The 15,125-nt window shown below is 46.7% G+C and overlaps 1 protein-coding gene across 1 annotated transcript in view; it reads right to left on the bottom strand.

Annotated features, from left to right (window-relative positions):
- The window catches only part of Bltp2 (bridge-like lipid transfer protein family member 2), a 33,983-nt gene extending 20,451 nt beyond the window's left edge, over window positions 1–13,532 (bottom strand). Inside the window, exons 1-21 of the mRNA XM_057774273.1 lie at window positions 13,377–13,532; window positions 12,452–12,581; window positions 11,686–11,735; window positions 11,266–11,413; window positions 10,647–10,765; window positions 10,330–10,390; window positions 9,851–10,040; window positions 8,968–9,091; window positions 8,694–8,818; window positions 8,439–8,506; window positions 8,196–8,341; window positions 7,291–7,409; window positions 7,019–7,182; window positions 6,608–6,866; window positions 5,598–5,803; window positions 2,730–3,819; window positions 1,977–2,168; window positions 1,642–1,844; window positions 1,374–1,492; window positions 1,033–1,253; window positions 27–217 (exon numbers count right to left, since the gene is read on the bottom strand). Coding sequence (XP_057630256.1) covers window positions 27–217; window positions 1,033–1,253; window positions 1,374–1,492; window positions 1,642–1,844; window positions 1,977–2,168; window positions 2,730–3,819; window positions 5,598–5,803; window positions 6,608–6,866; window positions 7,019–7,182; window positions 7,291–7,409; window positions 8,196–8,341; window positions 8,439–8,506; window positions 8,694–8,818; window positions 8,968–9,091; window positions 9,851–10,040; window positions 10,330–10,390; window positions 10,647–10,765; window positions 11,266–11,413; window positions 11,686–11,735; window positions 12,452–12,581; window positions 13,377–13,444 — 3,993 coding nt within the window. The 5' untranslated portion in view covers window positions 13,445–13,532. The remainder of the gene's footprint in view (window positions 1–26; window positions 218–1,032; window positions 1,254–1,373; window positions 1,493–1,641; window positions 1,845–1,976; window positions 2,169–2,729; window positions 3,820–5,597; window positions 5,804–6,607; window positions 6,867–7,018; window positions 7,183–7,290; window positions 7,410–8,195; window positions 8,342–8,438; window positions 8,507–8,693; window positions 8,819–8,967; window positions 9,092–9,850; window positions 10,041–10,329; window positions 10,391–10,646; window positions 10,766–11,265; window positions 11,414–11,685; window positions 11,736–12,451; window positions 12,582–13,376) is intronic.
- Window positions 13,533–15,125: the final 1,593 nt, after the last annotated feature.

Here is a 15,125-nt window from a genome sequence, read left to right as displayed (position 1 = left end):
TTCCTTGTTTTCTGTCAGAGTCTAACCTGTAGCTGGGGAAAGAGTGCAGTACAGGAAAGCTGTTTGTAGTGTTGGCCAAGTTTCTTCTTGCTGGGCTTCAAGTTATTGAAGAGTTTCCCTCTACAGATAGGCCTTGTTACGCTGGTCCAAGTTGCCCAGAAATTTTGCATCCAGCGCAGGGTACTACTATACAGCAGAATTCGGGGCTGGGATATTGCTGCAAAAGAAAGGATAGGCATATCCAAGCTGTGGTTGAAACAGAGGTGAGGAAGTACTTTTCCAGCTTCAAGTTTTAGAGATCAGAAAACACAAACAGCCCCCTCACATCAGTATCCCAGCACCTCTTCTTTCAAGGTCTATGCTCTTTCTTTCACCTACGGCTATGGTGTAAATGTTTGTGTTCGTTCCCCTCCCCGACTCTAAACACCAAGGTGATAGAACTGATGAGGAAAACTGACTGGTATCGAGGACAGAGACCTTCTGAATGATACTGGCGACAAAGGGTGGTCTGGGTCAGCTGACAGCTGGGTCAAGAAACCCAAAGGACTTTACTGCTCTTTCTACCATTTGAGGACATAGCAAGAAGGCACTGCCGTAAGAGGAATGGACCTTCACCATACACTGATGCTGATAGCACTTCTATTTTTAACTTCCCAGACTACACAACTTTGAGACTATCCATTACTCTTAAGCAACATAATTTACGGTTTTAATAGCGATCCCAAAAGGCACTGATCCTCTTTTTTTTTTTTTTTTTTGGTTTTTTGAGACAGGGTTTCTCTGTGGTTTTGGAGCCTGTCCTGGAACTAGCTCTTGTAGACCAGGCTGGTCTCGAACTCACAGAGATCCGCCTGCCTCTGCCTCCCAAGTGCTGGGATTAAAGGCGTGCGCCACCACCGCCCGGCGGGCACTGATCCTCTTACAAACAAAAGGCACAACCTAAATTCTGCTCTGTCCTTCTATCCTTTTTTTAATCGAAAGTGGTCAGTATCCCAAGCCCACCCTCCCCATTGTCCCAGGCCCAAGTCTCACTCCCACTATGGCGAGTCAAATCCATCTTGATGGAGAGATTGAGGTTCTCAGAGCGGAAGGCCCGGTAGGAGTCATGGAGCTGGCCCAAGGGTACCTCAGGCAGGAACTCTGGGGCCCTCAGAGTGACACTGTGATGATCATGAGGGTTCCCATGGCACAGCCACTGCAGGTCCAGTGTCATGCAGAGGTCAGGCAGGTGAAGGAAGCAGCAGTCGTCATACCTGCCTCACAATGGAGCCCCAGCCCTCAGTGACTTGGTCTCTTGCTTCCCTTGGTTCTTCCCCTCTCCCTCCACCCTGACTCCCCCACCTAGTTAAGGCCCCACTCTTCACTCCACTCACTTAGAGGCTGTTCTTACGTTGACATCCAGGTCCCCTTTGAACACAAACTGACCAGGTTTCCAATGAAAAGAAAGGTGGTTCCATTCCCAGTGCATGTTTTCAGTTGTATTGTATGGATCCTGTAACGACCCCCCATCCCAAAGAACAAAGTGAGCTGTGGTTAAGAGAACTGCCTCCCAAACCAGGACCTTTCTCTCTGTGTCCCACATGCTGCACAGGCCACAACTACACTATCCTAATAAGGAAATGACTCCGTGGAGCCCCTCACCTCAGTGGCTAGCTGATGCAGGTTTGCTTGTTCAATATCCATATGCCAGTCCCCATGGAACAGAAGACGACTCTTATCCCACCAGGGCAAAGGTGGGCTGGGGTCAGCTGAGGGCTTGGTCAAGAGGTCAACACATTGACCAATCAGTGTCCAGGCTGGATCCCAGCATGGGCCCCAGACCACTGTATACTGGAAGATTTCCGCTAGGGTAGAGAAGGAATACAGGCTTCAGCTTGCTACAAAACAGCTCTCTGTTCCTCCTTTGCTCCAAAGCTTATCTTCCATCAGAGGCCCGCAAATACCCCTCAGCCAAACCAACTGCCTCCTTTACTCACAGTGGAAGTCATGGTAGAACTTGAGTGGGGGCATGTTCCTCTCTACTGCCACGTTACCCCAGGGAAGCCCCAAATGCAGAATTTGACGTCGACGGGAGCAAGGCTGGCCACTCTGCTCGGTGCCCGCAAGTCGACCCATGAGCCGCCAGTCCCGGATCTCAAACAGGTACCGTGGATAGTCTCTGATCCGAACTATTATTAGAAAGCAGATACACACTGATTATTCATTTTCACATGTGTTTTTTTCCTCTTATTGTTCTTTTTGTCCATCTATAATTAATTAAGAGAACAAGGGCTGGCAATTAAGAAACAAAGCTAAGGGGCTGGAGAGATGGCTCAGAGGTTAAGAGCACCAACTACTCTTTTCCAGAGGTCCTGAGTTCAATTCCCAGTAACTACATGATGGCTCACAACCATCTGCAAATGAGACCTGGTAAATCTTAAAAAAAAAAAAAAAAAAAAGAAGCAGCAGCAAACCTAAGACCTAGAGACCATGAAGCAGAGGTGAGAGGCAGAGAGAGCATGAAATTCAAAAGCCACAATAACCTTAAAGATGGCTGGCTGTGCTCATGGCCCTATGATGTCAGCTGAGGAGTTTCAGGGTGAAAATTAGGATCAAAGAAAGGGAAGCAGAGCCCACCCACCCCAATCCAACTACAATTTCCAATACAATCTAGCTCTTTGTAATCACCCAGAGGGCTTCTTAGCACACACAGGACAAACACCAGGGTCCACAAATAGAGATGCACTCACCCAGAAAAGTTTTGACACTGCACTTGAGCATACGACACCACTGAATGACAAGGTCCATTCCTTCAGCAGGAAAAGGGCTGCCAGGGTCAAGCTCTCGAACCTGCTCTATCACACGTTCAGGTCCATGGAAGGATGAATCTGCCAGAGCTACCAGCTCTAGCCCTGCCAGGCTCCAAGTGAGCAGTGCACGGCGCATGGGCGTGTTGCCATAGAGACGACGAGAGCGCTGGATGTAGATTTCAATGTTTTTGCGTTCCAAAGAGGCATAGAGCTCCTCAATTTTTCGAGCTGGTAACAACTCCCCATGCTGCTTCCGCAGGGCAGCCACTTTGGCATCCAGCAACTGCAGCCTTTTGGCACTCTCCTTACTTTCATCTTTCATCAGTTCATAGTTATCATGAAGCTTCACCTCAAAGACATCATCCAGGAAAACCCAAGAAAAGTGCTGAACCTTTAGGAGTAGATCAGGTGGGAGTGGGGCAGGGCCTGGAGAAGCCCAAGCATGTGTCCCTCGATGTAGCCCCTTTAGCCATTTCTGAACTCCCACAGCCTCATCCAAAGTTCGAGAGAAGTCATACTGATAAGGAAACTCCACTGAGACTGATCCAAGAGAAAAGAGCCAAACCCGATTCCGGAGGGTCTGCAGTACAGGGAAGGGGTTCCTATGGAGGATCATCTCTTCCAGCTCGGGTAGTAGCTGCACCTCCACCTCTTTGAAGTTGAATATGCTATTGCCATCAAAGCCAGCAGCCAATTCTGGGCAGTAAGCCTGCAGTGAGCCTCCATGCCGATTCAGTGACACGTTCTCTGCAGCCAGGGTAATGAACTTGTCCTCAGCAACGAAAGCTGTCAGTTTGGCTGTGCTTACCTCCAGTGTCAGGTTTAGCCGCCTTGGTGGGGATGGCTCGGGGAGATGGTCTTCTGGCTCAGAACTGGACTGTGGAGTCTCTAGTTCATGGGATTGAACAATCTCAGGAAAGACAGTACCTCGTAACAAGTCTCGGCATTGTAGAGTGGACAAGACATGCTGGTACAGGTACATGTGATCTGGGGGGCTCCAGAGTAAAGTCAGTCCCGCACCACACTGAACCTTTAGGGTGTAAGAAAACAATCTGTCAATCACTATGTCTGTGAACAACAGAAGTAACAGGGATTATTACACATGCCTACCTGGTTCAAGAATTATAACCAACCCCAAGCCGTTCCTAAGAAATCACATTAATTACTGCCTTGCTTGGTTCCTGTTAGTACTAAGATGGTATTAAGAGTTGCCATTTAGACAGGGCGGTGGTGGCACACGCCTTTAATCCCAGCACTCGGGAGGCAGAGGCAGGCGGATCTCTGTGAGTTCAAGGCCAGCCTGGTCTACAAGAGGACAGGAACCAAAAGCTACCGAGAAACCCTGTCTCGAAAAATCAAAAAAAAAAAAAAAAAAGAGTTGCCATTTATTCTCATACTTATGAGCACTTAGACTTTTGATCTTTCTTCACTAGATTCTAAAACGCTTTGGAAGTAGGGTCATATGTTTTCTTTGGTTACTTACCATACTACACCTAATATACACAGAAGATACTCAATAATCACTTGTCTTTGTGTCCATTCATACGTTACCATTCATCAAACTGTCTAGAAACAAGTGCCACTTGAAACGTTTCATCGACAGACTGAATGACTTGATTCCTAAAACACAGTGTAAAAGTACTGGCCCACAGTTTTTTTTGTTTTGTTTTTTTAAAGCTGGTGGCTCCTTTAATACCAGCACTTGGGAGGCAGAGGCAGGCGGATCTCTGTGAGTTCGAGACCAGCCTGGTCTACAAGAGCTAGTTCCAGGACAGGCTCCAAAACCACAGAGAAACCCTGTCTCGAAAAACCAAAAAAAAAAAAAAAAAAAAGCTGGTGGCTCATGTGTTTTATTTACATTTTTCTAAGATTTATTTATTTATTATGTATACAGTGTTCTGCCTGCATGTGTGCCTGCAGATCAGAAGAAGTTGGCCACGCAGTTTAACACAGCAACTGACTTATGAATGTATGTCCTTGTCATCCTGAAAGACAAAGTCAGTTCTGATAGCTCAAGGGATAGAGAAATTGAAATACCAAAGACACAGACGTTCTCTTAGGTTCAGTCTCTGAAAAGCAACCTCCTCAGTTTCCAAGGCAAGTGAGCTCAATGCCTTTCTCCTCCCAGGAAGACCCCATTCCCACCTGATACTCTATGGAGAAAGACACTGGAAAGCTTCCATCTTCAGATCCCTACTAGCCTTCTAAGGAGCTGTGTTCATAAAACAGTAAGTGCTCTTAAGTCACTGAGCCATCTCTCCAGCCCCACTAAGTTTTTGTTACAAGGTCCCTCTGTGTGGCCAGTACTTTTACACATGAGGTCTGTGAGCTTTCATGATTCATCTGTCTCCATCCTTCAATGCTAGGACTTAGGCCTGGCTTTTATATGGGTACTAAGAATTTGAATTCAAGTCCTCTATGATGTACAGCAAGCACTCTTATCTGCCGAACGAATTCTCAATTTTTCAAAAGTCCACTATTTTTTATATATACACCTTGAAATAATTATAATAAAATGATGTAACTGGTATCTCCTTTAAAATAACACCAGAGCTTGGGGTAGGGAGGCTAAAATGGGTATGGCTACAACATGGTAGTCACAAATGTAATTACTGCAGCTGGAAATACTGAAGTTCAAATATTCTCCCTGTATTTTACATGTATTTTTAATAATGTAGCAAAACATTTAAAACACAAAGAAAGAAAAGATGCACACCAGCTGCCACTTTTCTCTGAGTTTCACAACATGAATCACAAAGACTGAAGAAGGTTTTAAGGGGTACATCTGGCGTGAGCCCCAAGCATTACCTCTAGGGAACGGACGCTGCTGTGGTAGGTGAGGGAGAGCATGGAGAGACCGAGCACTGGCGTGGGGATGTCAGGTGCCTTGCAGCAGGGCTGCATCTTCTCTGTGACTGACTTCACAAGTGCAAGCACGAGCCCTTGAATCCCCACAGTGGAGGTCTCAGCACTGCCCAAGACAGTCAGTGTGTCCAGTCGGACCTCTGAAGCACCTGACAGAGAAACCAAGACAACCTGCATCCCAAGTTCTGAAATGACAACCTGTCCTTCCTCCTTTCTCCTCCCTTTACTGTCTTTAGTCCCCATGCTTCCTTTAAATGATTCCTAATATTTTAGGGAAACTTTAGATGTGGCAAAATCCAAGTTTTCCATTGTCAAGAAATTACCCGTTTATCATTTACTCCCCAGAACTACATACAAGAAAATAAAAAGATATGTAGGAGCCAGACACACCTAGAATCTTTTGTTAGGTTGAACTGGAGAGTACCCTGGACTATTTAACAAGATCATGTCTCAAGAAAAAAAAAAAAAAAACAGGGCTGGAGAGATGGCTCAGAGGTTAAGAGCCCTGACTGCTCTTCCAGAGGTCTTGAGTTCAATTCCCAGCAACTACATGGTGGCTCACAACCATCTGTAATGAGATCTGGCGCGCTCTTCTGGCCTGCAGGCGAACATGTGGACAGAATACTGTATACGTAATAAATAAACAAAATCTTAAAAAAAAAAAAAAAAAAAAAAGAAAAAGAAAAAAAAATCAAAGAAACCCTACATTGGTCTCATTCTCTTGACCACATTGAGGTTAAACTCTCTCCATCTCTGTCTTTTTAATACTTCCCAGCAATAGCTACTAAGCAGCAGCACAAAGCCTTTTATTCAAACCCTTCTAATGTGTCATGCCTCTAACATGGAAACTTTCCAGATAAACGGCTTCCTTAAATGAGAAGAAGCTGACTGAGCCAGTATAATCTGCTGAGTTTAAATGAGGCCCACTTTAGCCAACTTCCTGTTCCACTTACCAACCAGTGCAGAAAGAGTGAACAGGTTCATGTCTTCCACCTTCAAGTCCACCTTCCAGAGTAAGGTCACAGATTCCCCAAGTGAAGATTTCCTAGATACAGCTGACTTTTCAGATTGTGGAATCAGTAAGGATAGGATTCGAGACAGACACTGGGCACAGATGTCTGATATTTCTACCTGAAGTCCTCGAATAGTACAGTCAAGAAAGAGAGTATTGGATTGGGTGCTGGACAAACCCAGGGGCTGGTTGTAGCTACCCTAGAAAAGACAGGAAACCTACTGAAACCATGCAGATGCAGAGTTAGAATACCCTGGGCGCATCGCCCACACCAAGAGCACGATCAGCACTCAGAAGCATGTCATGGGTGGGGAGCTCTGAGGGCCCCTATTTACCACACACACCCACCTACCTGTAGTGTGAAGGAGTCCAAGACAAGTGCTTCACCCCAAACATGCATATTAGGTGGATGTGGTGCCCTCTGAATGTGGGACTCACTGCCTACTCGCCAGCAGAGGTGATCCACAGTTAGGACAGCCCGCTGATGGATACTCTGTGGTCGGAGGTGCTGGTAATCTGAAACAGGTGGTAAAAAGATAGTCCATTAAGCTACCACAGAAAGGAAATAGGCAGAGTTGTAACCAAAGAGCAAATCCTTGTTCCCTTCCCATCTCTGAGCCTTACCCAGGGAGATGGAATTGAACCCCAAAGCAAAAGGTGGTGTGTCTCCAAGCTGAATGGAAATACTGACATTGGAGACAGAGGTGCTGAAGATAATGGGAGCCAGGATCTGAGGGAAGGTTCTACACAGGGATAAGAACAACATCACAATAATTGCAGCTTATCAATGAAGAGAATGCTCAAAGTTGCTGACAATTAGATTTTGTTGTGAATCTTAGGACTGGCAACAACTAGAAAGTAAAAGGCTAAGTTTGTCAGATTGCTACTCCTCCCAGTGGTAATCTGAAGGAACCCCAGAAAAACATGAAGTTAAACAAGATGAAATTCACACATTCTCGTAGTCAAATATAGTCAATATCAGCAACATCGCATGATTCACCCTAATAACAAGGTGAATACAAATCACTTCCTCTGTGCAGAACAATGCCAAGACTACACAAACAAAACGGTCCTGTATATCTGACACCACACCTTGTGATCCAAGGCAGATGAGACACTGTTTATCACTTTAGTCCACTTCAAGAAATGTTTGTCTTATATAAATAAGGCACTGTGCTGGGCACTCAGAATGAAAACATAAAAATGACATTCTCTTACCAACAAAGGGTATAATCCCACAGGGAAGACATATAAAACAGGTTTGCTTCTGAAACTAAGATTTAAGGAACTCAGACAATCCAATATGTATTTAACACAAGATACCACTTTGGATAAAAAGAATCTACCTAATAAGAAGGTGACTTAAAATTCACCTTTTTTGCAGGGTAATGGTGACACATGTCTTTAATCCCAGAACAGGGAGGTAAAGGCAGGAGGTTCTTTGTGAGTGAGGCCAAACTGGTCTTCAGAGTGAGGACAGCCAAGGCTACACAGCAAAACCCTGTCTTAAAAAGCCAAAAACAACTCACCGTTTTTTCCTTTGTTTAAGATCAGGTAAGCTAGCTCCTTGGGTCTCCAATGCTAACATAAGCAGCCAGTGAGAGAATTCCTGGTGTCGGTAATGAATGATACATGTGTTCAAAACAAGAGAAGCTGAGAGGTCAATGGTAGTTACCTGGAAATGAGAAGACCCCAAGGTTTTACTCCCATAATTCATAACACAACAATGTGGAGAGAGCAGAGAAAGATTCTTGGTAGTATGGGTAGTACACCTGGACATTAGCCTTGAGGGAGTTGAGGCAGACAATCCGCTGGCGACTCTGGGACAGCAGCAACCCATCTGTAAGAAGCCAGAGGCAAGGAGATGAATAAACTGTCACCAAAACTGTGAGGTAGGGGTTATTTTCTCTCACTATGGTCCCTCCTTCCCTCCCCAATTACAGTGATATTAAACTATGGAATCATGCAGGAATTAACAGAGAATGATGGTCCTCCCTTCTCTTAGAAACAGAAACCCTTCCAAGAACCTTCTAGTAGGAGTTCAGTGCTCATCTGTGCCATATCATAGTTGGCTGTGAAGCTTCGAAGGGGCAACTGATCCTCATCACGGTGGTACAGGAAATGCAGCAGTTTCAGTGTCCAAGTCAGGTGCCTGGACCAGAGATACAGTCCACATCAGAGAAACCCGGAATGCCATCCCTCCTTCCTCTCCACAGATAAGATACGAGGACTAGTTGTGTTGACCTAGCAGACAACAAACATTATCACCTCCCCCCGCCCCCGTCACAGATGAGACCTCACCTCTTCTGACTATTCATAGACAACACCACACTTGTGTTCTCCATCTTCACCTTGACTTGGTCTGGCAGCTGCTGGAGAAGGTATAGGCCAGGCAGAGTTGGTTCAGCAAAGTCCTCTGTCAAATCTGGAAATAGGGATGAGTAAAATACATAAGAACCATCAATCCTTAACATTCTCAAATCCTCTCAGCCCTGCCCTCTTTGGTCAAATCCTCATCCATAAAGGCAGATAAAAAGATCAGCTAAAGCCGGGCGGTGGTGGCGCACGCCTTTAATCCCAGCACTCGGGAGGCAGAGGCAGGCGGATCTCTGGGAGTTCGAGACCAGCCTGGTCTACAAGAGCTAGTTCCAGGACAGGCTCCAAAACCACAGAGAAACCCTGTCTCGAAAAACCAAAAAAAAAAAAAAAAAAAAAAAGATCAGCTAAGCAAATACCTAAGAGGACACAAGGTCAATAACATCACAGACCTGGGTACCTGGTATACTTTCTTCCCAGACTAAAAGCATAAACAGTCTGGGGAATAATGGAAAGAATATGGACTTGCATGTCAAATAACCGACATTCATTTTTATTAACTATAAAACCTCAGCCAGGTTACCTAGCTAACTGTTCTTGGGCTGTTTCCTTATTTGTAAAATGCAGAAAATGCAGTTAAAGCGTACATAAAACACACAGTATGGGTCTAACTCATGGCAAGTAACCACGGAATGTTAGTTTTTCAACTCAACAAGGAAATGCTTTATTTCCTCTACCTACCTATGAATCAAAGGTCATGGTGTCTGATGACTCACACCTGAACAATTGGTGAAAACACTGTTTTTTCTACTCACAAAATAACCCCTGCGGATAAGGTAGGCAGGAAACTCAAAGACTGGAACTTTACCTGAACAAGAAACAGACTTGGATTTCCGGCAAGGGGTCTGACACAGTAGCTGACTATGAAAGAGACCTTCATGGAGCTCAGCATGGAGCGTCCACACATCCATAGTGATAGCCCTCAGATGCCAACTGCTGATGTCCACCTGTAGACACAGGTCCAGGGCCAGTGACAGTTCTACCAGGCATGTATCCTCCTATGTAGGGAGTTTTGAAGTTTTAGATCAAATTGCAATGGTCTGAAGCCAGTGTGGTGATACACACCTATAATCCTAGTACTCAAAGAGACTGAGATAAGAAGCCCACCATGAGTTCTAATCCAGCCTGGGCTACATACCAGGCCAGCCAAAGCTATACATGACAAAACAGTCTCCCCGAAACAAACAGAGCTACTGTGGTTAGAGAATCCAGAACACAAGCATACTAAACTCTTTTATATCTTATGGTCAAGAAGAAATTAAATATCAGAGTGACCATGACACTCACCAGCTGACCACTCTTCAAGATTTTGCTATTGATCTTTGATAGGTTCACCTGACAGATTAGACTGGGAAAGAAAAAAAAAAGCCATTTAGTCCAGGGGTGGTGGCTTTTCAATCCCAGCACGCAAGCAGCAAAGGCAGGGAAGTTTCTGTGAGTTCAAGGACAGCCTAGTCTACATAAGGAGTTCTAAGACACCCAGGACTGTACGTTCAGACTGTCTCACACACACAAAATAAAAACCTCTTGACTCCTTTCCCCCACGAGACCTTGTCCATCTGTTGGCAAAGACACTACCAGACCCTCTTCTCCTCACCACTTACTCTTTCCCATCACTGTCCAAAAGAAATCTGCTTTTGCTGATCTGGATGTGCCACAAGGACTCGGAGGTGGCCACCTTGAGAACCATGATGTTTATGGCATCGACATGAATGGAGAATAGCTGAAGGAACGGGACAAGCAGCATTATTGTAAGGGCATCATTCCTCCTTTTCCACTGAGAAAGGAAGGAAGACCTTAGAATTTTATTCCCCCAAATGGTCCAAAGTCAACCAACCATCCCTGGAATACAGCTGAGAATAGAGGAGCAGGGCCAAGAGAGATGGCTCACCTCTCCTGAGAACTCAGGTTCAAATCCCAAAGCCCACTCATCAGTCCACAACTATAACTCCACCTCCACAGGATCCAACACTATCTGCTAGCCTATTCAATCACTACACAGGCATGAGCATACAAAAAATAATAAAAATGCTTAATTTTTAAAAAGAATCATAGTAAACCGGGCGGTGGTGGCGCACGCCTTTAATCCCAGCACTCGGGAGGCAGAGGTAGGCGGATCTCTGGGAGTTTGAGACCAGCTTGGTCTACAAGAGCTAGTTCCAGGACAGGCTCCAAAGCTACAGAGAAACCCTGTCTCAAAAAAAAGAATCATAGTAGACTCACTTGGCAGAAGATCTTCAACAAGGATGGGCTAAGGGACAGCTCCTTCTGCTCCACCTCCGTGTTCTGAGAGAATGGAGCAGACAAGCTAGAAACCTTCTGGAGGTCTGTTCTGATGCGTACTTCTCCAAAGCACAATGCCACATAGTGTCTGCCCAGAAGAGAAGCCTCATTATCATTGGTTCCACCCCTTTCCGAGCAGTCTCCTCTCCTCCCTCACATCCCTCCAGTCCCTGTCTAGCTCAAATAACAGAGGAAATCTCCAGCTGTTTTCAGCGTGTCTCACAAAACAGCACTTGGACTCCAGCAAGAACCTCCCTCCCACCTTGACTAAAATGTCTCTGCAGAAGAATTTCACTGTTAAAGCTCAACCTCAAAAATATTCCCCAAGGGCAGAAAGAAGTAAGGACGTGTGGCACTCACGGCAGATCATAGCTAAGGAGTTTTCTGGAAATCCACAAGTTGTCAATTTCCTAAAACAATATGAAAGAAAGCTGTGTATGTTGGCCACTAGGAAGACAATGATGGGTAGCTTTATAAAGCAGAAAGGGGCCTGAGTCACAGAAGAGGAAGTTCTATCGGCCCTCCCACTAACTATACCCAGTGGCTTTCACTGATGTCTCTGACCAGCGCTGGGTATCTTGCTCCTCATGACGATGCCAGATGAATTTGCTTAGTAGTTCTCTTTTATGGGTAAGCTGCCACCCTATTTCCTCTCTTAATCAGAACAGTAATTTGCTGTTTCCTGTTATCTTTCTCCAGTTTCTTCTGAACCCTGGGCTCTCTGTGCCATTTTATTTTGTTTGGTGCTAGATACTAAACAGGATCCAGTTTATGCCGGCCAGGCTCTACCACTGAACCACTCCAGCTCCTTTTCATTTTGAGGCAAGCCCTCACTAAGTTGTCCAGGCAGGCCTTGAACTTAGAATCCTCTTGCCTCAGCCTCTTGAATAGCAAGGATTTCAGGTGTCTACTTCCAGTTCTGGCCCGCTAAACACTTAAAACAACTTGCATCAATTGCATCAATCCTCCAAGTAGCTCCTAGGATCCTCTTAAGAAAGAAATAACAATGGTGGAGTTAACTAGGAAAACTATCTGTGAAGGAGGCTAAAGTTTGAAATTTAAGTAGATCCACCACTTGCCCCCCCCCAACAACAACACACACACACACGGCATTCCCAGAACTCACCACCGTATGCTGGTGCTGCTGAAACTTAAGACTGACATTTTGGATCCAGAAAAATCGGAATGAGCCAATCTTTAGTTCTGCCTGCAACTTCCGCTGACACCACCTGGTGGCCAACCGGACCACAAGCCACCTGGATAAAAATCAGTTTAATTTTAAGACCCTCTTTACTGCTTGGTTCTAGAAAATCCTTGCAAATAGGTGATATCCTGAAGCCGGATTTTTCTTGGGAACTTTCCGATTTTCCTCAAGCACTTCTCTGTCACATACTTTTAGCCACAATAATTAGGGCCACGGGTCCCTAAATTCAAACGAAACCAGACAAACTAAGCTCACCCTACAAGACAGGAAACAAAACAAAGCAAAAATAAATAAATAAATGAATAAATATCCTCAAATCTTTAGGAATCCAAAGTAAAAAAAGGTCCTCAAAAGCGATCAAAGTGAAGAAACACGTCATCACAGACTCCCTAGAGGGTCACTCTCCGCGTCCCCACCCTGCAGACGTTTGCAAAAAGGCAGAGGTCAAACGCGGGACAACTCAAATAACCGCTTTTCCCTAGACAGCCAGTCCTCCTGACCTCTCTCCAGGGTGGGGCTGCAGGTGCCCTTCGCAATCTGGGAAGGAAGAGGACGTTCGGGGCGAAAGGAGCAGAAAAGGAGACCACCGAGGGAGGCCCCTTCCTCACACACACCTACTCTGTTCCTGGCCTCTGCAGAGCTCTGGGCCCCGCCCGATGCCTCTGCGCCCCCTCTCCCGACGCCCTCACCTCGCCTTCCGTCACCGCAGTCTGGGCTGAGCGCCCCCTCCCGCTCCCAGCCCCCCACCCCCACCCCGCCTACTGCGCCCGACCAGCCCGCGCCTCTTCCAAACCCTCTTCCTCGTCCGGTCACCCCACCACCACCGTTGTGGCTGGAAGCCCCTCACCGGCCTAGGAAGAGTGCGCTAAGCGCAACCAGCAGCAAGACCAACAGCGCGGAGAGAAGTAGAGGCATTTAGGTCCGGGTCCGGCCCGGCCTGGCCCCGACCCCCGCCATACCGGGCCCCGACGCCGGAACCGCACAGCGCCGCGGCAGGCCTCGGCCGCGCACGCACACGCAGGGCGAGGAAGCCTTGGTGCGCGCACGCACCCCCGCCCCGGCCGCTCGCCGACCAGTCGGATGTCTTCCTCCGCGCCCCGCCCCGCGCACGCAAGCACCGAGGGCCGACCCGCTGCTTGCGCGGAGTGGAGGCGTGGCTCCGGAGAGGGTGGGCGGGGCGGACCGCGGACGCGCAGGCTTGAGCGCCGCGCCCAGGGCTCAGCCTGAGCGGCCCACAGTGGACCTCGCTCTCAGGGATGGGCAGAGGTCGGGAGTCGGCCGGTGACCTGGGTGGCACGTTTCCGCCTCGTGTAGTTAAGGCAGTTAAGAGCCCGCCTGGCTTCTTAGAACCTGTCGGGGAAGCTGGCTAAAGTTATGTGTCCCTAGGTCAGACGTGATCCTGTCTGCAAAAGATTCAGAGGAAACCAAGAGGTAATTGACAGACCTCAGACATCACCTCATCCCACGGGGAAACGAATGGAGGAGTCTATTCATTCACTGACTGAATACTTTCCTGGCCACGTTAGTTTTAACATGCTGCTCGCAAGGAGCCATTCTGTACAATTTAGTTTTAGGTTTGTGCGATGATCACCAAGAACTGGACCTGGGGCAGGGTGGAATATAGCAGAAGTGGTGAATATTGTTCTGTGCTTCACGAAATAGAGAGTTCAAGGTCAAATCATGTCAGAGTGAATTTTGTTTTCTTCGTTGTAAAATGAAGGAAGTAGATAAGGTCTGTTCTGATTATTCTCATGAGTCAGTGTCTGAATACTGGCTCACTAATACAGTACAAGATAAAGAAATCCTGGTGGTTCCCAGGTATTATGTGTTCTTGGCTCTCGGGTCCTAACCTCCATACAGTCCTTCGGGGATTTTACTCCGAATTTCTCTTTTGGTGTCTTTAGATAACAACTTCAGGGCCTAAAAGATGACTCAACAGATAAAGGCACTTGCTGGCAGGCCTGAGGACTTGAGTTCCATCCGCAAAACCCACGTGATGGAAAGAAGGCAATAACTCCCTCAAGTCACCCTCTGACCTCCACACACCTGCAGCCTTCCGCTCAAGAGTGGTCAAGGCTCAGGGATGCTCCAAGAACTCTGCCCAAGACACGGAGGGGTGCATCACAACACATCTTCCTACTCATCTTTTGGAGGTCTCTGCAAACCCCAGAGCCAGCAGAGTAGCAACAATCCAAATGAGACAAGAAAAATCCAGTTCAACGTGACTCAGGAGCTGGTGTTGGTACACACTTCTAGAGTCTGGATTCTGGCACTGGGCAGTTTATTTTTAGGCATATTTAAGCACAGCATGATTTTGGAAGGAAGTTTTCTGATGGTAATTAACTCAATCCTGTGTGTGCAATCAAACTTAAAACATGTTTACAGCCGGGCGGTGGTGGCGCACGCCTTTAATCCCAGCACTTGGGAGGCAGAGGCAGGCGGATCTCTGTGAGTTCGAGACCAGCCTGGTCTACAAGAGCTAGTTCCAGGATAGGCTCCAAAACCACAGAGAAACCCTGTCTCGAAAAACCAAAAAAAAAAAAAAAAAAAAAAAAAAAACATGTTTACATTGAAACTCGTAAGTACATACTTTAAG

This window comes from Chionomys nivalis, chromosome 7 (genome assembly GCF_950005125.1).
Source record: "Chionomys nivalis chromosome 7, mChiNiv1.1, whole genome shotgun sequence".
Classification (NCBI taxonomy): Eukaryota; Metazoa; Chordata; class Mammalia; order Rodentia; family Cricetidae; genus Chionomys; species Chionomys nivalis.
Note: the sequence above shows the minus strand (reverse complement) of the source record. Positions and strands in the feature narration are given on the sequence as shown.